We start from the raw sequence: 23,328 nt of genomic DNA, 5'->3' as shown, positions 1-23,328 counted from the left end.
TCCGATGTACAGATTGGTGCAGCGAGAGAATGATGATGTTGTTTTAAATGGGCTACGTATAGCGTGTGAGCTCGCCAATATATGACAGTAAAAAATTTATTGTCTTTGAATTTCCTAGAGTTTTAACCATCGAAAAAAAAAAGAAGATTGCAAATCAAATCAACAGACAATGGAAATTTGATGTGTATTATTTTAATAGATTGTTTATAACAGAAAAATACATAGAGAAATATGCATTTTTATTTTTTGTAATTAAAACGGTCTAGTAAATTCGAATAAATAAAAATACGCTTTATATTAACAATATTAATTAAAATGCAAAAATAACATTGAATACTTGAAAAATAAATATTATTGAGTGTTACAAACATAATTTAAAAAACGGATAGCGATTAAAAGTAAAAACTATTTTTAGTTTAATTCTTATAGCGATAAATACATAAACATTATAAAACAGGAGTTATACAAATACAAAAATAATATTGTAACTAGGCGGCTACCTACACGGTTAAATTTCGAAACACCACGCAATTTCTTATCTCGGCTACGCTATGTAAAATGAAAAAAAATATTTAAATTAATAATTTCATCACGTCATGAAGTCGCCCCTGGGTAGCGCCTGCTAACGTCAATCAACAAAAACATCCTCGTTTTAATTACAATATTTCGGCTACGCCATGAATCTCTTTTTTTAAATAATTTCTCACGTCACAAAGTCGCCCCTGGGTAGCGCCTGCTAACGTCAATCAACAAAAACATCCTCGTTTTTATAACAGTATTTCGGCTACGCCATGAATTTCTTATAAAAAATGTCAAATCGTCACAAAGCCTGAGTGTCGCTACTGACATAATTTACAAAAACATAATTATTTGTGCTTTTTTCAGGTACGCAGCATTTTTTTTTAAATACACCTACCTAACCGATAAAATACTATTAGTAATGAAACCAAGGTATGCTTTAAAGTTCCGTATGTGCAAATAATATTATTTATTATTAGAATATTATTGACATGTAGTTCAAGCATTGCTGCATTCACGTTGCTTTACTTCTGAGAGCTCAACTACAATGTTTTTCTATGGTTATGTTTACTGTCATCTGTCATGTATTGGCGAGCTCACAGGCTATACTTACGCCTTTTAAATTGAATATTACAACCAGAATTATCTTCAATAAAAAAAATACAATTCTATAAAAAAAGGTCTCAGCTAAAATATTTTAATATTTTTTTAAAAAGTATTACCCACGGCATAATTTTACGTAGAAATAAAGGAAAATGACACAAAAATATATGTGATTTTAAATGTTTGTATTTCTTTTCAAAAACCAAAAATTAAAACTTTGCTTCGGCCACCTTCATGTTCAATTTATTATCTTCAAATTATTCAAAAAAAATAGTTCGATACTTAGTCTTTATTGAGATCCCAGATACCTAAGTTTAGTCTAAATTTGAAATGGCGTAATCTGCCGGTCTAAAAGTAATTATATTTTAGTAACATCAAAAAATTAAGTATATTTTAACAGAAATACCTTTAAAAATTAGTGTTTTTATCTAATTTAAGTTTTTTTATTTTTTTAGTATTGCGCCATTTAAAAAAAACCATTTGTTTTAAAATGGCAAAATCGTATGATTTCTTTATTTTGCGTGCGTTTTACCAAGACTACAGCCTTAATAATTAATGTAATCCACTGTGTCGTGTAATAAAAATAATCAAGAAACCACGTCAAGTGCCCCTCCTTCATGGTCCTACGATCTGGTCTGATCCTGACTGCCGCGAGACAAGTCACAAACAATAAGGTACCAGAACCCCAGTGCAAGGTAGGAATTGCATTCGTTGTATTAGGGTTCAGTGGCAAAGCATAAAGATAACACATTCCGCGAACCGGACATTTTCGAGCGTTCATCTGCCGAAGGGCAAGTGACGCGATCATTTTTTGGTCCTTCGAGTCGCATGGGGCACTGAATAAATACACCAATTGCAACGTATCTTGATCATTTTTGTAGCGTGACTAAGATGATCAGTCTTACGCCTCAGGTACCAGTCTAGAAAATATGAAATATTTTTGTGTAAAAACACCGTTTTTAATAAATATTTCACATCTACCATGTCGGAAATCGAACCCAAGACCCATTGCATGGTAGGCAAACGCGCTGACCATTACACTACGAGGTCAAAAAAAATATTATTTTTAGTCGTATTTATGGCATTTTATCTGGGGTATTTCTGGTACTGCCCTCAGGAACTTGTGGATGAGGAATACCAAGAACTTTGGCAAATAATATTATGTAGGTTGAAAGAGTTAAAATGGCCATGAATATTTTTTATCTACCTCATGATAAATGCGTGCATATTATATAAACGTGTTGTTTATGGAATTTTACCAAATGATAAGACCACGAGTCTTTTGTTTGTGATACATGACAATTAATGATGCAATGAGTACCTTGTAAAACCATTATGTAACAAAAAATAGAATACCCGACAATGTCCTAATTATGACAGGCAATAAATTCAAAGTTTTCATAAAAAGCGTACTTCTAAAAAAGGCCTATTATGGAACTAGTGAGAACATGGAAGATAGCAGTATATGGAACTGACAGTATTTATCATTTGTGTTAGTTTATTTGATTATTTTTGGAACGTGTAGTAATTCATTTAAAACTTGACTATCTCATTGTGTTGTTTTATTAACTCATGTATGCAGGGTGTTCATTAAACCCTGTTACATCCGAAACCACGATGATCAGAATGAGCAAGAAGACATATTGGCACATTAAAATATTTTTTTAGAATGAATAATTTTTTTTTTTAAATATCAAAAATAATAAATGGTTGTTTACTTCTGCAGGGGTGAAACGAGGAAGGGGAAGGGGGGAGTCTGATACTGCGCCGCGCTCTTCTCACTTCTCATCTGTAGAAGTAAGCAACCATTTGTTTTTTCTTTATCTTTGTTCTATTTTTTTTTTTAATATGCTAATATGTCTTCTTGTCCATACTGATCATCGTGGTTTCGGATGTGACAGGGATTAAAGAACACCCTGTATATTGACTTTCAATAAGCGTGTAAATTATACCTACATTGAAGAAAAAAAAAAAAAAAAAAAAACCAATAGGGAATTTCAGAATTTTTTTATTTTTTAAATATGTTTATACTATCGTATTATCAGCGTTATGATTTTTTTAAAGTTTTTTATTTCTGAAATTACTCCGCATGTGACGTCAGAGGTTCTCTCCCGCTAGTTCTCGGTCAGTTCTGCCGATTGGTACGTTCACGGTAAGCAAGCCGGATATCTTTCTCAGCGTTTTATCATTGGTTGATTTATATGAACTAGTGACGTCGTTCAAAGCAGCTCGATTTTATAATTTTTTTCGTACATTTTCAAGAAACTTTTCCTGTATGTCTAATAGTAGACGGCGATCTTCTAAAGTAAGCAAGTGGTGCAAGTTTAAGCAGATGGAAAACGAGTGTGCCGCCACTGTGATGACTGTCTTCTTGTGAGCCACCCGTGTTTCATCACCAGTCAAAGTGGAGCTCAGAAAATCCTCGCCTTCCAAATTCAAATCGCTCGAGGAACTCGCGGGTTGCCTTACCTTGTGACAGCGCGCACCTCGCACTTGGCGGGATTTCTCATTGACGTCTTTCACAGAAACGAACACTTCGAGACAAGTTTTAGCACTAACGAAGGTCGCCGGTGCTCGTTGTGTTCAGGAGACCCCCCCTACCAATCGATGTTGCCAAGTTTTGGGGAAAAAATTCTCACAGTACGAGAGCCAAACAGTACTCTTACTTTCTGGATATGCCTCGTATTACATTGATGAGTGTGACTGTTTGTTTTGACTACAGATAAAATGATTTCTAGAAGCTTCCAAAGACATTCGAGACATTCATATGGATTCTAGAAACTGATATGCGTGCAGAAGATGCCGACTGGGATAAGTCGTTTGATAAAATTTTACACGAAAAATACAAAATAATGAGTGTAGATAATAATTATTGTCAATGTAAAGTAGAATAAAAATTGTGAGAGTAATTTGGGTCAATGACTACACACGTATACACCTAAGCCCCGATTACAATAGGAAGTTAACATTTGAGGGCATTGGAAGCAAAGATAGCAACCTCAAAAAAAAAAAAAAATATTATTTATTTTATTTTATTTGGGAAATCAAAAGTTCTACATACATATTTATAGTAAACAAACAGATATAGTGAATAAACTCAGAACTAATAACAGATTTCCACAAAGTATACAAAGTTAGTAAAGAAAATATATTACATATTAAATAAATACATATAAGTTTATACATATTATTTAAGGTATTCTCCATCCCTGTTGTAATTTGTAAATCTTAATGACTCCTGAGGGGGTGAAATCCAGTCTTTTGTCTACAAACGTTTGGATAAACTCAAATATTGTAATGAAACCAAATGGTCCAAGAAGAAGTTTAAAAATTATTTTCAGGCGTTGACTAGTATGTGAAATAATTCAGTCAGATGAATCTCTTCACAACAATAAAGGTTTCAGCTCTTTAGCTTCACTAAAATCAACAAATGGAAGAATTGAAGAAATATGGATGTTCAAACATAGGCAAAATGGTGAATGTTACAGTGTGTAAAGTGGCCACTTAAACCAGCCAAAGACAGGTCATAAACTCTGTAAATGCCTAGACTTCCATATTCCTTTATTTAAGGTATTCTTCATCCCTGTTGTAATTTGTTAATATAAAAATGTTATTTTCATGTACTCGTAAACATTTTTCAATAATCAAAGAATTTTTTTAAGAACAGTAAGTTATTGTAAATTGGACGGGATTAGGATAAGAATGCTTAAAGAGAGGATAAGGAGGAGAAGGGAGATGTACATATTTATTATTATAATGTCTACTAAGTTACATAATGCATTTTTACTGTAAATTTTAAATCTGACAGAGTGATGTTTGTGTAATCTATATTTTTAAATTTTGTATTGTACACTGAAAAAGTCCTACGAAAAAAAGCATTTTTAACATACGATATTTTACTAATTGGTACATGAAACAGGTGGTACCGTCTACAAATCCTAGCTGGCACATGTATTGCTTTTAAACTAAGTAGTTCTGTACAGTCAACTATTCCTGTCATAATTTTGTAAAGCAGAAGTTGGTCCGCACACACTCTGCGGTATTGTAGAGAAGTAATTCCATGGTAGGTGGAGGCAGTGAGAGTTGATGCGTAAGAAATACCGGTTTTGTATTTTAGGTACTTTAAAAATTTGTTTTGAATATTTTCTATTCTTGTTATATATATGGCATACAGGGGATTCCATATCTGAGATGCGTATTCCAAATGGCTTCTGACAAACGTATAATATAATGAAATTAGGGCCTTTGGATAATCAAATTAAACCTAACATGCTCAATGCTTTGGAGGTAATTTTATTGATATGCGATTCAAAAAAATATGATGGCATTCTGTAGTTTGTCAACTTAAAATTTATAAAAATCATGAGTTGAGTTGCAAATTTAGTTTAAAACCATACTTCTGATGGTTTGAAAATAGTGTTTGGAAGCAAACATAGCAATATCCATCAGCCATTTTATTCGACCGATGACAGGCTTGAGATTTAAATTTTCAAAATGGCCGTGCCATACAAATATTTAAAAAGTTTTTTGAATTCGTGTTCCTATTAAAGCTAATTTATTAGGCCTCGTGGTGTAATAGTCAGCGCATTTGCCTAACATGCAAGAGGTCTCGGGTTCAATTCACGACATGGTTGATATAAACTATTATTTAAAAGGGTGTTTACACAAGAATATTTTAACGTAGTTATGCAGAAAGGAGCCATTCCACAATTTTGAAAAAATGCGGTATTGATGTTATCGGGTGCAGTTAGGTCAATTTTATGTTTTGCTAAAAACAGCCAGACCGCTTTTATACAAAAAAACTGTATTAATCGCCATCTGAAAATGACGTCGATCACAAAAAAAGCATTTTTCAATTTGCAGAAAACACCCACAGCACTACAAATATCTTGCGGTCCTTAAAAAACCATTAAAACTGGTCAAATACACAACTATAGTCCTTAAAATATAGCTTGATTAGAATAACAGCTGTCAAACTAATTTCATTAGTGATGGGAAATTGCTGATCACTGATCAAATCGATTTTATCAGTTATTTCGTGCAATCATGAAACTCTGTTTCCGAAAATTGATATAAAAAACGCAAAAACAAGCCTATTATAGGGTATTTAACACAATTATTCACCAAAAAATGAGACATTTCTCCTTTTTTCATGAACTCATAAAATGATTTTTTTTTTATTCGATCAATTAGTCCCATCTCTTACGTTTTTGCAAAATGATGTAACCTTGTAAGAACGTCGTTAATAATTAGGTTTATTTTAGTTTTCTTTAGTTTTAAAGCTGATTTTATATATTTATGTTGATTTATGTTTAAAGGATTGTATTAAAAAAATAAATTAACACGCCAGATACAAACGATTTTTCGTGTGTCAATATAAATAACACCTTTGACGTTACTACAAAGCTATGTCGTCACTTTTTCTGACAGCTGTCATTCTAATCATGTTACATTTTAAGGACTATAGATACTAAGATAAATGGACTATAGACTATAGATAAAAAGCCAGACCACTTTCGTACAAAAAACTGTATTAATCACCTTCTGAAAATGGTGTCGATCACAAAAAAAGCATTTTTCAATTTGCAGAAAACACCCACATTTCCAGAAAATCTTATGGTTTTTTAAAAATCATTAAAACTGGTCAACTACATAATGAGGAAGTTCAGTGGTTTTAAAAAAAAAAATATTTGTTAATAGACTGTTAAACTAAGTCAAAAATGTTTTTTTTAATTTTTACATATCGTATTATCGGCGCTACGATTTTTTAAAGTTTTGTATTTCTGAAAAAACTCCGCGTGTGACGTCAGAGGTTCATTTCCGCTTATTCTCATTCAGTTCTTCCTATTGGTCCAGAAGCGACAAGCAGACCGGAAATCTTCCATAGCTCTCAGATCATAGGTTGATTCACATGAACCAGTGACGTCATTTAAAGTAGTGCGTTTTTATCAAAATATTTTTTATTATTTTTGCTGTACATTTTCAAGAAACTTTGCGGTACAATTTAATGCTCTAATATTTACCCCGCGTAAGAAAATATTTTTTGTATCCAATTTCCCGTAGGGCTGAAGTTCCTCATTAGATTCCTGTTTGTAAAATAAAAAAAAAACTAATGTATTTTTTGTTTATCATTTGCTGAAGTCAAAAACATTCTAACTGTTGTGTAGATTTGCGTATTCACTCTTTTCACAAAAGTGCTTTCATCTCAGTTTCACTTTTCTGTGGCTGGCTGTTTTCTGCATAGCTACGTTCATTTCATAGTCCCTAGAATGGTACCTGAAGCGTAAGACTGATCACCTTACCTTCATGTAACAAAAATGATCAAGATACGCTGCGATCGGTGTACCAAAGCAGTGTCTTAAGCACCATTAGGTGCGGAAGGGGAATGATGATAATTAGTATCTTAAAGTTTTAAGTTCAGTGAAAATAACATTTCTAACATGAAGACTCTCTTTGGCATTACTGTAGCAGTTTTTGTTATTTTACTGGAAAACGCCAAAATGGGAGTTTGCTATCTTTGCTTCCAATGCCCTCATTTATCTTAAATTTTATCTACAAAGTAAAATTAAGTTTTTTGTGAAAAAAAAATCTCCGCCATGTTTGGGTTGCGCGTAGGACTAATCGAAAGACATGAGAAAAATGGCTGTACCTGTCTTTCCGGATAATATTTCCATTCGAGCATCGAAGGAGCCTCGGAGCCCATATCGGCTCCAGGGTGCATCAGACTGTCAACCTGGAAAGTAATGAAAAAAACAAATGATTGAGTTATATAAACCGCCCTTGAACCTGTAGCAATTGCACAGAAATCTTTAATCCGAGTCATTAAAAAAAAAACATTTCGTTATCCAAGTGACTTGCTCTTCAAAGAATTCAGAGTACTGAATATTATTCAACAGTATATATTGAGAACGGTAGTGGTTACACACATCAATAGATACATTTACCCGAGCGTCAACCACAACCATAATACAAGATACTCTAATAGGGATCTGATACTAGGTGAAGGGGTCAACACTGTTCTGGCATCGAGACAACACTATTACGTAGGCAAAAAGGTCCGTAACCTTTTGCCAGAATCGTGGAAAGACGGGAGTGTTGTCAAGTTACGGAAGGTGTTGACCTCGCTCTTTCATGACATTGGTCGTAGGGAGTCAGAAAAGTTGATGCATGCCACGGATTGGAGAATCTTACTGGATGTCAAAAATAAAATATAAAAAATAAGGAATAATTAAAAAAATATATATTTATAGATGACAACCATGAAGTTTCGCATAAATAAATTGTCTATGTTTTTATAAATGTATGTATGTGTATGCGCATGGGTGTATGTACGTGTGAGTGTATGTACATGTGTATATATATATATATATATGTGTGTGTATATATGTGTATGTCTGTATGTATATGAATCAAAATGTGTATCCGAATAAGTTTTTATTTTGTTTGTCTGTGCTCTATATAAATTTGTTAACTTTTATAATACATTAAAATGTAATTGCCTAGCTTGGAACGGGGTATGTACCCTTGTTAGCTGGGCAAAGTGAACATGGAATTGTAGTTTGATAAAGAGTGTGAATAAATAAATAAATAAATATAAAAGTAAATAACTGAAAGAGAAAAAAAACTTATAATAGGTTGTCAATTTTTTTAAAGTTCGAGTTTAGCAATTAGCAATTGGCAAATCTGCTTGCCTTCCATACTTTTACTTTTATTTACTTTTTATATATTTTGATATTTTTATGTTTTTTTTTCATTGCGTATTTTTGAATTATTCAATTTAGTACTCAATCTTATTTGTCATATTATTTATTACTCCTATTTCTTACTACAGTGCAGAGTGAGTTTATAGAAACCATATCTCAATTATCATTTCAATTAACTGTATTGTCCCATTTGTATCAACCGCCTTTGGTAAAAAGCAATATAATGTAATTACTCCAAAAATATTTAATGATTTATTGCCTAATACAAAAGACTCAAAATGTAAAACAGATTTTAAAATAAAAATAATTGCTCATATAAATAGTGTAGCGACAGATTTTTTTGAAAAATATATGTAAATCAAAACACGCAGCACTTTATACAATTGGTACGCATATTATTTATATTTTTATGTATTTCATGGCTTTATATTGTTTTTTATTATATATTATACTATATTATTTATGTTTAAGTAACATGTATTCTTGGCACACATATATACTTTATATTTGTATAATAACGATTTTTAATTTCTTACATTTGATTAGCTAGGCATTTATAATTAAGTAGTTTTAGTTTTTCTTTTTTATGTTATTGTTTTATTAGTATAGGACGAGTTATAATATATATAACTCAAATATTGTAATGAAACCAACTGGTCCAAGAAGAAGTTTAAAAATTGAAAAATTGTTTTCAGGCGTTGCCTAGTATGTGAAATAATTCAGTCAGATGAATCTCTTCACAACAATAAAGATTTCAGCTCTTTAACTTCACTAAAATAAAAAAATGGAAGAATTGAAGAAATATGGATGTTCAAACATAGGTAAAATTGTGAATGTTACACAGTGTGTAAAGTGGCCACTTAAGCCAGCCAATGACAGGTCATAAGCCCTGTAAATGTCTAGACTTCCATATTCCCTTATTTAAGGTATTCTCCTGTTGTAATTTGTTAATCTTAATGACTCCCGAGGGGGTGAAATCCAGTCTTTTGTCTACGAACATTTGGACAAACTCAAATATTGTGACGTTTATGTACATTACAAAATATTTCAATGCATACATAACACGATAAAATTAATACTAAAATTTAAATATACGAAGATGGTAAAATAAAAATACCCAGCAATTATAGAGAAAGAATGCTATCCTCTTTGAATCTTTTTTTACTAATATGAAAGGTGTCGATATCCGAAGAGATACGGTTTTTTTTTTTTTTTTTTTAAAGAAATATTTGCGTTCTTATGATTTACCCAAATATTTAATTTTGAGGGCCATTTTCAACGAGTTGTAAATAACTCACTATTAGAAAATGGAATCAAGTTGGGGTAGAGTGGGATTCGAACCACAGACCTTTGGTCCGTGAGTCCGAGACACTAGCCACAGGACCACAACCCGATCGGTTGAGTAAGGACATTGCTCTTCCTACTGGCATTACCATCGGCAGGTTGGTTCTGCAAGAAGGAAGATAAAACAGCTCAAGCTGCCTATGGCTAAGGTAGTCCTTATGAACATAAAGAAAAATACTCTCTATTTCACCTATGTTGATCGTAATACCACGGATCAATCGGAAAAAACACATAAACAAGTATGCATTTCTACTCTTCTCCAAACTATTGTAGCCGAGCATTCCCAGTATGAAGTCAGACGGGCACAACACGGATAATATCCGCACTCCCTTAAGTAAAGATACCTCAGACATTTCTTCTGAACCATCTCCAGCATAAGAGAGTACTCCAATTCGTGGGGCGCCCAGATCAGAGATCCACACTCAAGTCTGCTTCGCACCAATGAGTTATAAAGAAGCCTCAGAACACGAGTATTCAAGAACACCTTAGCTGTTCGGAGAACAAATCCCAACATTTTGCGCGCATTGTCACAGACAGTGCCTATGTGAGTATGAAATTTCAGTCTAGCATCAAACATAACTCCCAGGGGCTCAATCACAAATGACTATCGACGTGCTAAATATTTGAGCGATCACAACGAACAATTATGAACACGCTGAAGTTATCGCGGTCGCGTTGCAAAACGCCAAACGCCTTCAACAATTGTTTAGTTTAATAGCTTTCTCAATTTGATTCAAAACAAATAAATAGCACTATAAATTGTGAACAAAAAATAAAACTAAATTATTTTACTTACAGTTTAGGAATATTCTCCATATTTACAAGGGTAAAATTCAAATATGTGATTGATTATGCGTTGCAAAACGTAAATATTTTGAATTTTGACATTTAACATTAGGTGTTGCCAAGCATCAAGTTGAAGTATGACAATATTAAAAAAATATAATAATCCCGATCGATAACTTCCACGGATGTTTCATTGTGACCGCGCGTACGATAAACAACCACGGTGAAAAATTGTTATCACGCCGCTAATTAGCACGTCGATAGTCATTTGTGATTGTGCTGCTGATCTTTGATAGTGGCAGTTCGCTTAAGTGAACACACTCCCATACAGTACCGTATAAAAATAATTTTTAATGCCCTCGTATATAACATATAGAAACAACATTATTTTAGGTACGTGTATTTTGTACATACACAAATCTGGATTTCTCCCAAGGGGGGAGTAGGTATATATTTTTATTAATATCCCTACATAATACTTAACTTCAATATCAATACATAGATGGCGCTCCACCACGCTTGTGAATGGTTTCTCATTTAATAACATATTTATACAAAAATCAAAAAAAATGTTACTTGTGTCGATATTCGCTAATAAGCGGAATGGGGAATGTTGTAAAACGTAAAGTGGCCACTTAACCCAGCCAATGACAGGTCATAAGCCCTGTAAACGCTCGAATATCCATAATCCTGAATTTGAAAAAATTCTACCTCATCTCTGTAGGGATATTAATAAAAACATATAGAAACATTAACATTTATTTGGTTCTGTGTTCCCCAATCAAATATATTATTTATATCAGACTGGAGAAGGCGTCAATCATTCAAGGTGGAAATCTCCAGAAACAATTTTAGATCATCTGCAAACAACAGAACTCGTGAATGCGATACTAGGCTAGTAATGACATTTATAAAAATGGCGAATAAAAGTGGACCTAAATAAGAGCCCTGTGGGACTCCTGAAAATGTAAGAAAGGGCTTGGAAGTAAAGTAAGTTTCGATGTATGGTTACTCAAAAACAATCATTCTCTACAATTTCATCATTTGAAAAAAACGCTGTCATGATTGGGTGAATACAATGGAGTTTTATTAAGACATCCCTGCATATCTACAAAAACATCAATGTCATCCATAATGTGTATTATTATTATTATTACAAAATTAGCTAATTATCATTGAAAAATAATTACTAAGATTTATTTATTGATAATGGTGTTTTAAATCAATCTTTGAGTACTTCCATAGATAACATCGATTGTTTGATTGATATATAGTCAAATAACAGTAATGATGAGGTGGTTAATAAAACTTTTGTGTTTTTTATAAAAAATATAAAAATAAATTCGCGAAAAATGCAGATTTGCAATGAACATGACTTGAAAATATTATCAACGATATTTTGAGTTTGTCCAAATTTTTGTAGACAAGGACGGGATTCAACTCTCTGGGGAGCTGTTAACATTAACATATTTCTACAGAGATGAAGAACATTTTAAAGGAATATAGAAGTCTAGGCATCTACAGGGCTTATGACCTGTCAATGGCTGGTTTAAGTGGCCACTTTACACACTGTGTAACATTCACCATTCTGCCCATATTTGAACATCTATATTACTTTAATTATTTCATCTGTTTATGTTTGTGAAGTTAAAGAGTTAAAAACCCACCTAAAAAACCACCATAATTAATTTATAACAATATCTAAACAAAACAAAACATAAATCAACATTAATATATAAAATCAGCGTTAAAACTAAAAGAAAACTAAAATAAAGCTAATTATTAACGACCTTCTTGCAAGGTTTCATTATTTTGCAAAAACGTTAGAGATGGGACAAATTGATCAATGTAAATTGATTTAATAAAAAAATAATTCGTTTGATGTTGTTCATGAAAAAAGTATAAATTTCTTATTTTTGTTAAATAATTGTGTTAAATACACTATTTTTATAGCCTTTTGGCTTGTTTTTGCGTTTTTTATATCAATTTTCGGAAACAGACTTTCATGATTGCATGAAATAACTGATAAAGTCGATTTGATCAGTGATCAGTAATTTCCCACCACTAATCAAGGACATATTGGCGGACATCCTTAAGCAAGGACATATTGGCGAACAAAATGAAAAACAATATTTTCAAAGCTAGAGTACATAAATGGATTACTAAAAAGACTAGACAGGAAGCTGAGGAATATGTTTCATATATAAGAATGTAATTATAGTTTCTTGAAAATCCTTTCTCGTTTTATTGATGTAGATATGTTTTAATTTTTATTTTTTTTTATTTCTTTTAAATTTTTACACAATTGATGTGAAATTATGTACAATTATGTATGAATAAAAAATACACTGACACTCCGGAACGTGCCTGTGGGCCAGGGGAGTGGCTATATCCATAAAAATATATATATATTGAATGTACCTACCTATTGTATAGACATTTTTGTTAACTATGTATTTGTATTGTATTTTATATTGGATTAAATAAATAAATAAAAAAATAAAAAAATAAAAATAATAAAATTAGTTTGACAGCTGTCATTCTAATCAAGCTACATTTTAAGGACTATAGTCGTATTGTTTTCCATTGTTATACACTTAAAAACTCGAAAAGCACACAACGCAAAAATGACAATCTTTTGGGCAATGGAAGCCATCAAGAGACTGAGTTGTTTAAACTTAAAATTATTATGTAAAACATCGTAAGAATTAATACTAACCGAAAATCTCAAAAATCACGGTGGTTGGAGATGGCCACGTTTGCTTTTTAGCGTCACATATGTTTGACCAAATTTAAAATTAAAGTATTCTTCAAATCTAATTATCATTGTGTCGTTTAACACGGTAAATAAAGTCTCGAAGTTATGAATTTAAATAACAGCTGTTTAAATACAATAACTACATGTGTACATATGGTTGTGTTTTGTTATCTATCGTGTTTATGCATTGTTACAATAATTGTTGAATCAACATACATCTTCAGTTGAAAAATCCCACTGATCATTTCATCGATTTCAAAGTAATCATATTTGCGAGAAAATTCATTACGTTGACTCATTTTCTATGTACGCTTTTAACTCTCCCTTCTCGGTGATGCGTAGCTATAGTCCTTAAAATGTAAGATGATTAGAATGACAGCTGTCAAACTCAAATCAATAGTGATGAGAAATTACTGATCACTGATCATGTACCGATCAAATAGATTTTATCCGTTTTTTCATGCAAACATGAAACTCTGTTTCCAAAAATTGATAAAAAAAAGGCGCAAAAACAAGCCTATAATAGTGTGTTGAATACAATTATTCACCAAAAATAAGACATTTATACTTTTTTCGTGAACATTATCAAACGATTTTTTTTTATTCGATCAATTTGTCCCGTCTCAAACGTTTTTGCAAAATGATGTAACCTTGTAAGAACGTCGTTAATAATTAGGTTTATTTTAGTTTTTTTTAAGTTTTAAAGCTGATTTTATTTAAACAATATTTTGAGTTGTCCATGTCCAAATTTAAGTAGACAAGGACTGAATTCAACTCCCTGGGGAGCTGTTTACATTAACATATTACAACAGAGATAAAGAACATTTTAGAGAATGTAATTTAGAAGTCTAGGCATCTACAGGGCTTTTGACCTGTCTTGGCTGGTTTAAGTGGCCACTTTACACTGACTGACTTTTGTGAAGAAAAAAAAAGTAAACAGATGGAAGAGTTGAGGAAATGTGGATGTTCAAACATGGGCAGAATGGTGAATGTTACACAGTGTGTAATGTGGCCACTGAAACCAGCCAATGACAGGTCATAAGCCCTGTAGATGCTACTTCTATATTACCTTCTCTAAAATGTTCTTCTGTCTGTTGTAATATGCAACTGATTTTATATATTTATGTTGAGTTATATGTCAAGAATTGTACAAGAATACGAATGATTTTTCGTGTGCCAATATAAATCACTCCTTAGACGTTACTACAAAGTTATGTCGTCAGTTTTTTCTGACAACTGTCATTCTAATCATCTTACATTTAAGGACTATGGGACACATCCCATCCAATGGTCCTTTTCACACATGCCACGCCGATCCACCCGGCCCGGTAATTTTCAGAGTACACCCTACAAAAGGTGACACATTTTTATGGACAAAATTAATGGGCCGCGGCCGGGGGGATTGGCGTGGCATGTGTGAAAAGGGCTAACAATTTTAAAATCTCTCCGGGCCTAACTTATAAACCTGGGCCCCGATTACAAGGGGAAGTTAACAGAGTTATCTTCGACTGTCTATAAAGAAAAACCGTTATTTGTGTACGAAAATGAGTATATTTGCATGAACATTTAAAGTATCTTCTTCGGCAACCTATAATTGAACATAATATTATTTTTGGTATGTGTATATATATTTACATATTTAATTTAACTCGGATAGAGTCTTAGCTACATAAATAAAGTAATTTGCTTTTAATACTTAACCTCAATATCAAATACATAGATGGCCGATATAAAGTAATCAAATACATTTACGGCCGATAAAGCGTTTGGAATACCAGCCCTGGGCCCCGATTACAATGGAAGGCTAACAGAGTTATCTTCGACTGTCTATAAAGAAAAACCGATATTTGTGTACGAAAATGAGTATAGTACAGGGTGAACGGTGCACTAAAATCTACTTTGGAAAACAAATGTTTATCGCAGGAGGCTAAACTATCAGTTCACAACGGAGTTCTAGTGCCAACTCTAATGTATGGGAGCGAAGTATGGAATTGGAAAAATGATGATGAAAGTAGGTTGAATGATGATGAAAGTAGGTTGAATGCTGTTGAAATGCGATCCCTCAGGCGAATGTGTGTAAGGCTGAGGCATGCAGTATTGACAGAATCAAGAAAGGGGTGCTGCGTTGGTTTGGACATGTAGAGCGAATGGACAGCGAAAGAACGGCTAAAGGAATCTACGATGCAAATGTTGATGGATGCAGAAAACGAGTAAGACCGAGAAATACATGGCACGATCAAGTCCATTAAGGCGACCTCCGTGGTGTAGTGGTCAAGACGCTTGACTCACGCACGGAAGGTTCCGGGTTCGATTCCCGGTGAGAACACAAAAATTAAAATGTGATTTTTCTCAAGCCTGGGTGTTCTGTGAAGCAATCCACCACTGTAATTGGGCCTCCTGGCCTGTTGTGGTGCAAAAAAAAATTATTGAAAAAAAAAAATACTTGAAGATGGACGTGTCAAAGGTAGGAATAATCGGCGTGCGTGCATGATAAGATGTATGAATGTAGAGGAAGCGAGGTCTGTGGGCCAAGATAGTGTGTTATGGCGTTCTATCCTCTCTGCCTACCCCTACGGGGAAACGGCGTGATGGTTTGTTTTGTTTAAAATGAGTATATTTGCATAAACATTTAAAGTATTTTATCGGTAACATATAATTGAACATGTTAAGAAGAAAAAAATGTATGCAAATTCTGCTTTTCATACAGAAAACTTAACTTTACTTTGTAGATAAAACTGAAGATAAATGTTAACTTCCCATTTTGGACCTTTTGGCCCTGGACCGTTTTGTTTCGTCGGGGAGAAAAGGGTTAATGTTGAGGAATAAATAAATAATTATTTGAGCAACACAGATTCCGTGTATTTTTTTTATGAAACGACGCGTATGTTTGTAAACAGTTTATTACAGAATGATGACATTAATTTTCTAAAATACTTTAGTTGAATGGATAAATTTGCAAGCTAATATTTAAAAAATGTAAACAGTGCAATGTGGCATATTTTAACAAGTGTTTTCAGAATACAACCAATGTGAACAAATGGCGGGTAAATAATCAACGGCCGATGGAAACATTACAAAATCGCTGATATTTGATGAATGGGCAAATAAATATTCATTTATTTATTCTTTTTTTTAACATTGTAAACAATGATGAAAATAATAATAATGTGACCTCACTGGGGTTGCCCGTGCCGAGGACACTTAACAATATATATATATATATTAAATTACATGTGAGAATATATACAAAGAAGATTTCATATATTTTTAATGTGATTTAATATTTTATATTCAAATCACTTTCTCAGATTCTATTGCGAGAATTCAGAATAAATTTCTTGGATATATTAATTTTAAGGTGGGTTTTTCTACTAATCAATTAAATTATAACAAAATTTTAGACTCTCTTAAATTAACTAAATTGCAAGAACGAAGAACATCGACCGATCTTATGACTTTATATAAAATAATAAAACCAATGTTTGATACCCCTGATCTACTGAAATTGATTTCATTCTATGTACCACCAAGATTAAGCAGAACATCTACAATATTTTATTGTCAAAATTGTCGAACGGTAGCTCAATATAACTCACCTATTGTTAGATTACAGAATACCGGGAATGAATATGCATCACATTTTGATATATTTAGTTTATCTCTGCCTAACTTAAAAAATAAAGTGACCAACATATTTTTATCAAAAAGAGCAAATCATCTTCAGAAGATTGGGTTGGGTTAGTTATAATTTGATGGATTAATGTATTTTGTTATTGTATAATTTCTTTAAAATATATATGTATTTCAAGTCATTAATAATGTGTACAGTACGAGTATATTAATATTTCATACTCGATTTTTTTTTAAATATTTTTATTTTTAAGCACTCTTTATACCACATATATGTAAACGGCAGAAATGCCGTATATAAATAAATAAATAAAAAATAAATAAATAAATAAATAAATAAAAATAAAAAATAAATAAATAAAATAAATACAAAAATAAAAAAATAAATAAATAAATAAATAAATATACAGAGAGAAATTGCAAAATGTTTTTAACACTTCGTATATACAGGGATATTGGTAACTCGACGTATTCCCGGCAGGACGAGGTAGGGGTACACAAATGCAAGAAATTTGAGTACACAATGTATGGCAAATGTTAATAGTAGTTGAGATATTTGGAATTTAGCGATTTTAGGATCGGCCCCATTCTGCGCCATGAGGGTCTCCTGCACGACATCATAGAGGGAATGGCGAGGGGGCAAGTTATAGAGGGCGCCCCCGACGGGAATATTCGGAGCAAGTGTGCGAAGATTTAAACTGCGCCTCGTATGTCGAGCTGAAGAGGGCTGCAGAGAATAGAGACCAGTGGAAGACGAGATGCAGGACTTGCTTTTATATACTTTTACATTGTTTGTATTCTTTTTTTATACAGAATAATGTGTACTGGGGTGTCCCGTGCCGAGGGAAACATTTTACAAATGTGAAACATGCCCTAAATGAACTATTTAACAAAGTTAACATAATAATAACAATAAAAAAAACGTAATTAATCCAATTAACCTAATTATCATTAACATAATAAACAATAAAAAACTAAAATAATCATAAAAAACATAACCAATTTATATAGACCGATAGAACAAATTTCATAAACAGTACACACATTTTGCCTATTTGGCTTGATTCACTCATCGATCCGTGCGCAACCCACCTCCACTATCCATTTCTTAATAGCAATTTTTACTTACTAATTGTCCTTATGGATAATGGAAGTAGATTGTACACTTTAACCGAGTAGTAGGCCAATCCTCTTTGACCGAAGGCTGTATTTATTTTTTTATTTTTTTGCAGCATCAGGGTGGAGTATCTAGTAACTCTTGTATTTGTAACGGAAGTAGAGAATAATGTTTACGTGCGTATAGTCACAAAGATTTTACATAAAGTTGTTTTAAATACCGAGGGAGCTGGTTTTGATTGGGACTCTTAAGATAATTTTTATTAAAGCTTTTTGTGCGATTATTATTTGCTTGATCAGTGTCATTTGCACATCCCCATCCAATTATCCCATATTCCAAAACTGATTGAGTAATTGCGTAATATATTTTTTCAAGTTCTTTTAGGCTAATTATATTTCTTATAGTTTTAAAAAAGTAAATTTGCCTTTTCAATTTAATTTTAATATGTTCGATTTGATTAGTCCATCTTAAATTCCCATCTATATAAATTGAATGCCTCAATCAAGCCACAATGCTGCCCCTGTACTTTCAGTGCTCTCGGACCGAAATCTTAATTACTATTATTATTTAACACTCTATATGCATATACAATTTATATACATATAAGGGCGGGCATATTGCCTTCGCAATTTCTTCCTACCTACCCAAACCATTCAGTTTGAGAAAATTACAAGTACATTGAATCTTACGATTTTATACAAAATTAAAAACAAAGATTAATAAAATTAAAATACATAAAAATAACACTATACTATGAAGAGAGGAGAGGGGATGGGAAGGAAAGAAGAAGGATAAAGGAACAACTTAAATATTTAGATAGTGATATTTCAATCTTGACTTAAATGTAAATAAAGAAGTGGCGTCTCTAACATAAGTGGGTATATTAATTTACAATTGAGCAGCTACTACTGAGAAAGAGGAGGCAAGAAATGAAAGTGAAAATTAAGAGATGAAAGGGTATTAAAAGGGTTCTCTTGTTACTAGAACGAAGAGATAGTCCGTGTTGTGATAGAGGTTGGATGAGCTCTCTCAGATAAACAGGCGAAGTGGGATTATTTAAAATATTGCGAAGAAGTGATAGAATGTGAATATTTCTTCTATGCCTGATACTGAGCCAGTGTAGTTGCGTGCGATACTCGGTTATGTGGTCGAATTTGCGAAGATCACGTATACAAACATTCTGCAATCGTTTTAACTTATCAAGAAATTTAGAGTTAGCATCTGGATAACATACATCCGCATAGTCAAGGAGTGGAAGAAGTAAGCAATGAAAAAGTAAAGCAAGTTTTGATTATTTTAATAATAATATTTCCTCACCAGTAGTGGGATGGGGTTTTTGCTGCGCCCTTCCAGCCCCTCGGCCAGGGCTCCGAGGGGCAGCAGGGGCAAGGGGCGGGGATCGGCGCCCCTCAGGCGCGCCCCCAACATGGCGTCCGGGTGACCCCCCAGGGTGGCGCTCCGCAGGGTGGCCCAGTTCCCCGCCAGTTGGTGCGATGCGCTTATACCGCTCGGTCCGTTACCTGAAAATGAGAAATGCACATCATCAATCCCCTTTCCGCACACAGTGGTGCATAGGGCACCACATGAGTAAACAACAGCGTATTTCAATAATCCGATAACAATGGGAAGTTAAGATTTATCTACAAAGTAAAATTATTAAAATTATGTTTTCTGCATGAAAAGCAGAATGTACATTTTTTTTTCTTTTAAACATGTTCAATGAGGAATTCTAGCTCAACCTGGAATTTAATTTTAAAATGTTTTCGTGTACACATAAATATTTAAAAAATTTGGAGTAGGATGAAATATATCAAAAACGCACGCAAAAATAAATAAAAAAATGTTAAAAATAGTATTCATTTTAAAATCGTAAATAATGACGTCACACCTTATATCTACGTGCAGTATTTCCGGTTTCTGCTTTTAAGCCCCCGCACCTTGTAAGGAACGTTTTGACCATAGAAAAAAAGAGTATAATTTGTATAATTTGACATTTCAACCAGAGATTATGTCAACTTTCTAGGTTTTTCTAAATCGAAACGTTCGTAAAAACAACCATAACATAGAAATGAGCAAATTAAGATCAACTAAATGAAGTAATCAAAGCAATATTCCATAGATTCTTGTCAGAAATACAACTTACCGCGGTCAGTGAAAGTAAGAACGCCAACCGTTTCATGACGTCACTACTGAAAAGTGACACACTGATTACAGTCATTTGGCGCGGTATTTGATAAATGTAACTTTTTAAAATCATATCTTTGTAAATAACGCTCAAAAAAAAAAACATATTTTTTGCTTAGTTAAATAGTATGCTAATAGAAAAAAAAATTAGAAAAAAGTGGAATTCCTCATTATATGTTACCGACAAAGATACTTTAAATGTTCATGCAAGTATATTCATTTTCATAGACAATTTTAGGTTTTTCTTTATACAGGGTGTTCATTAATAATAATAATAATATTTGGCTGATTTATATAACGCCATTTTTGTAAAAAAAATCACCTCAAGGGCGCTTTACAGTTGTATATCTAAACTTACATTCTAACTAAATTTAAGTGATATATTATATTTCCAGATTTAAAATTGAGGGTATGATAGTCTAAAGAAGAGGGATTTCAGTTGGGATCTGAACTGACTGGGACTGTTGATGATTCGTAAGTTTGAAGGCAATTGGTTCCAGGCAGAGGGGCCGGCGGCGGCAAAAGCACGATCTCCAAATCTAGTGTTTGGGGAGCGCCGGATTTCGACAAGATTTCCTCTTCCTGAATCAAATGCTGACCTAAGAGTAGATTTTCTTTGACATGTATTTTCCCTAATAAAAAGGTCCGAAAGGTATTTTGGAGCCATTTCATGAAGGGGTTTGAATACTGTCCAGCACAGCTTTTATTTTATTCCCTCTGGGCTTTTTAACAAGTGCAAATCTCGAAGATGTGAGAATATTTTTTTACTCCCGTAATAAGCCTCGCTGCTGAATTGAAAACAGATTGAAGTTTATTGGTTTGATATTTTGGGAGATTTGCGTATATTCCATTACAGTAATCTAGACGCGAAACGACATAAGCATTTACAAGAGCTTTAGTTGCATCTATAGGAATATTTCTCACCCTGTCACATCCGAAACCACGATGATCAGTATGAGCAAGAAGACATATTGGCACATAAAAATATTTTTTAGAACGAATAAAATTTTAAAAAAATAAATATCAAAAAAGCAAATGGTTTCTTACTTCTGCAGGAGAAACGAGGAGGGGGAGGGGGGAGTCTGATACTGCGCCGCGCTCCCCTCACTTCGCCCCTGCAGAAGTAGGCAACCGTTTGTTTTTTAAATATTTTTTTTTTTTAATCTCATCGTTCTAAATATTTTTTTTTAATATGCTAATATGTCTTCTTGCCCATACTGATCATCGTGGTTTCGGATGTGACACGGTTTAAAGAACACCCTATATATATATATATATATATATATTATGACGTCACACCTTATATCTACGTGCAGTATTTCCTATATATATATATATATATATATATATATATATTACTTATTGAATTACAAACCTCATTTTGTTTTTCGCAATAAAAAACGTGACACAGAAGACACAAGAATAATATTTTAGCAATTACAGCTGCTAATGTAAAAAAACTAATATTCCACGATGCTAACGCTATTTATACCGTTCCGATTGGCCACCCTGCATTCCCGATTGTCGGCGGAAACACCCGGGATCTTCCGAACTTTATCGGACAGCGGGAATCCGACCAACGCCGTTTCCTGCATTTATTTTCGGCACAGGAACTTAAACTAACCTATGACCACGACCTCCTTGTAGATCGCGTCATCGGGCAGGCCGGGCAAGGATAGGAGCTCCCTCATGGTCCCAGGAGCCGCGCTCCCTTCTCGTGAGTTCCCGCCTTTTCTAACGTCAGTTTTGCGGCGCTAACTTCACGCCGCGGGTTGTTTGCGGTGGCGGCCGTGGGCGGCGCTAGTGGTCCAAAGAAGAAATTTCAAAATCTGGAATAGAAAAAACATATTTCAATGGAAAATATTTAAATCTTTAATCAGCAATGAATTTTTCTAGGTTTTGTTTTGTAAATAAATCTTAGCTGCACTGTAGTCTGACGTAAAATAAATATACACGTTATTCCTATACTAGCTATATCTAAGATATAGAGTAAAATACTGTTAAAAGTAATGATACGAAATCGTACCCATAGTTACTATAGTCCTTAAAATATAGCTTGATTAGATTGACAGTTGTCAACAAAAGTGATGACATAACTTTGTAGTAACATCTAAGGAGTGATTTATATTGACACACGAAAAATTATTCGTATCTTGCATGTTAATTTATTGTTTTAATACAATGCTTTGACATATAAATCAAGATAATTATATAAAATCAGCTTTAAAACTAAAATAAACCTTATTATTGACGACGTTTTTACAAGGTTACATCATTTTGAAAAAATGTTAGAGATGGGACAAATTGATCAATGTAAATCGATCGAATATAAAAATTCTTTTTTTGTTGTTGTTCATGAAAAAAAGTATTTAATGTCTTATTTTTTTGTAAGAAATTGTCTAAAACACACTATAATAGGCTTGTTTTTGCGTTCTTATATCAATTTTCGGAAACATAGTATCATGTTTGCATGAAAAAACTGATAAAATCGATTCGATCGATACATAATCAGTGATCGGTAATTTCCCATCACTAGTCACATTAGTTAGGCAGCTGTCATTTTAAGGACTATAGCTACATATAAGATAGCAAATATTGCGAAGCCCTTTTTGACATATAAGTACATAGAAGCGCCCCTTTAGAGTAAAATATGTTTAAAAGTAGTGAAACGAAATCGTACCCAT

General features: G+C 33.0%; 1 protein-coding gene across 1 annotated transcript in view; it reads right to left on the bottom strand.

The window, feature by feature from the left end:
- The window catches only part of LOC148275022 (oxidative stress-induced growth inhibitor 1-like), a 36,301-nt gene extending 13,828 nt beyond the window's left edge, over positions 1 to 22,473 (bottom strand). Inside the window, exons 1-3 of the mRNA XM_088236226.1 lie at positions 22,269 to 22,473; positions 19,778 to 19,980; positions 7,772 to 7,855 (exon numbers count right to left, since the gene is read on the bottom strand). Of these exons, the coding sequence (XP_088092352.1) occupies positions 7,772 to 7,855; positions 19,778 to 19,980; positions 22,269 to 22,335 (354 nt within the window). The 5' untranslated portion in view covers positions 22,336 to 22,473. The remainder of the gene's footprint in view (positions 1 to 7,771; positions 7,856 to 19,777; positions 19,981 to 22,268) is intronic.
- Positions 22,474 to 23,328: the final 855 nt, after the last annotated feature.

The sequence above is a fragment of the Micrasema longulum genome, unplaced genomic scaffold (genome assembly GCF_059751315.1).
Source record: "Micrasema longulum isolate JH-2025_06_02 unplaced genomic scaffold, ASM5975131v1 h1tg001527l, whole genome shotgun sequence".
Lineage (NCBI taxonomy): Eukaryota > Metazoa > Arthropoda > Insecta > Trichoptera > Brachycentridae > Micrasema > Micrasema longulum.
Note: the sequence above shows the minus strand (reverse complement) of the source record. Positions and strands in the feature narration are given on the sequence as shown.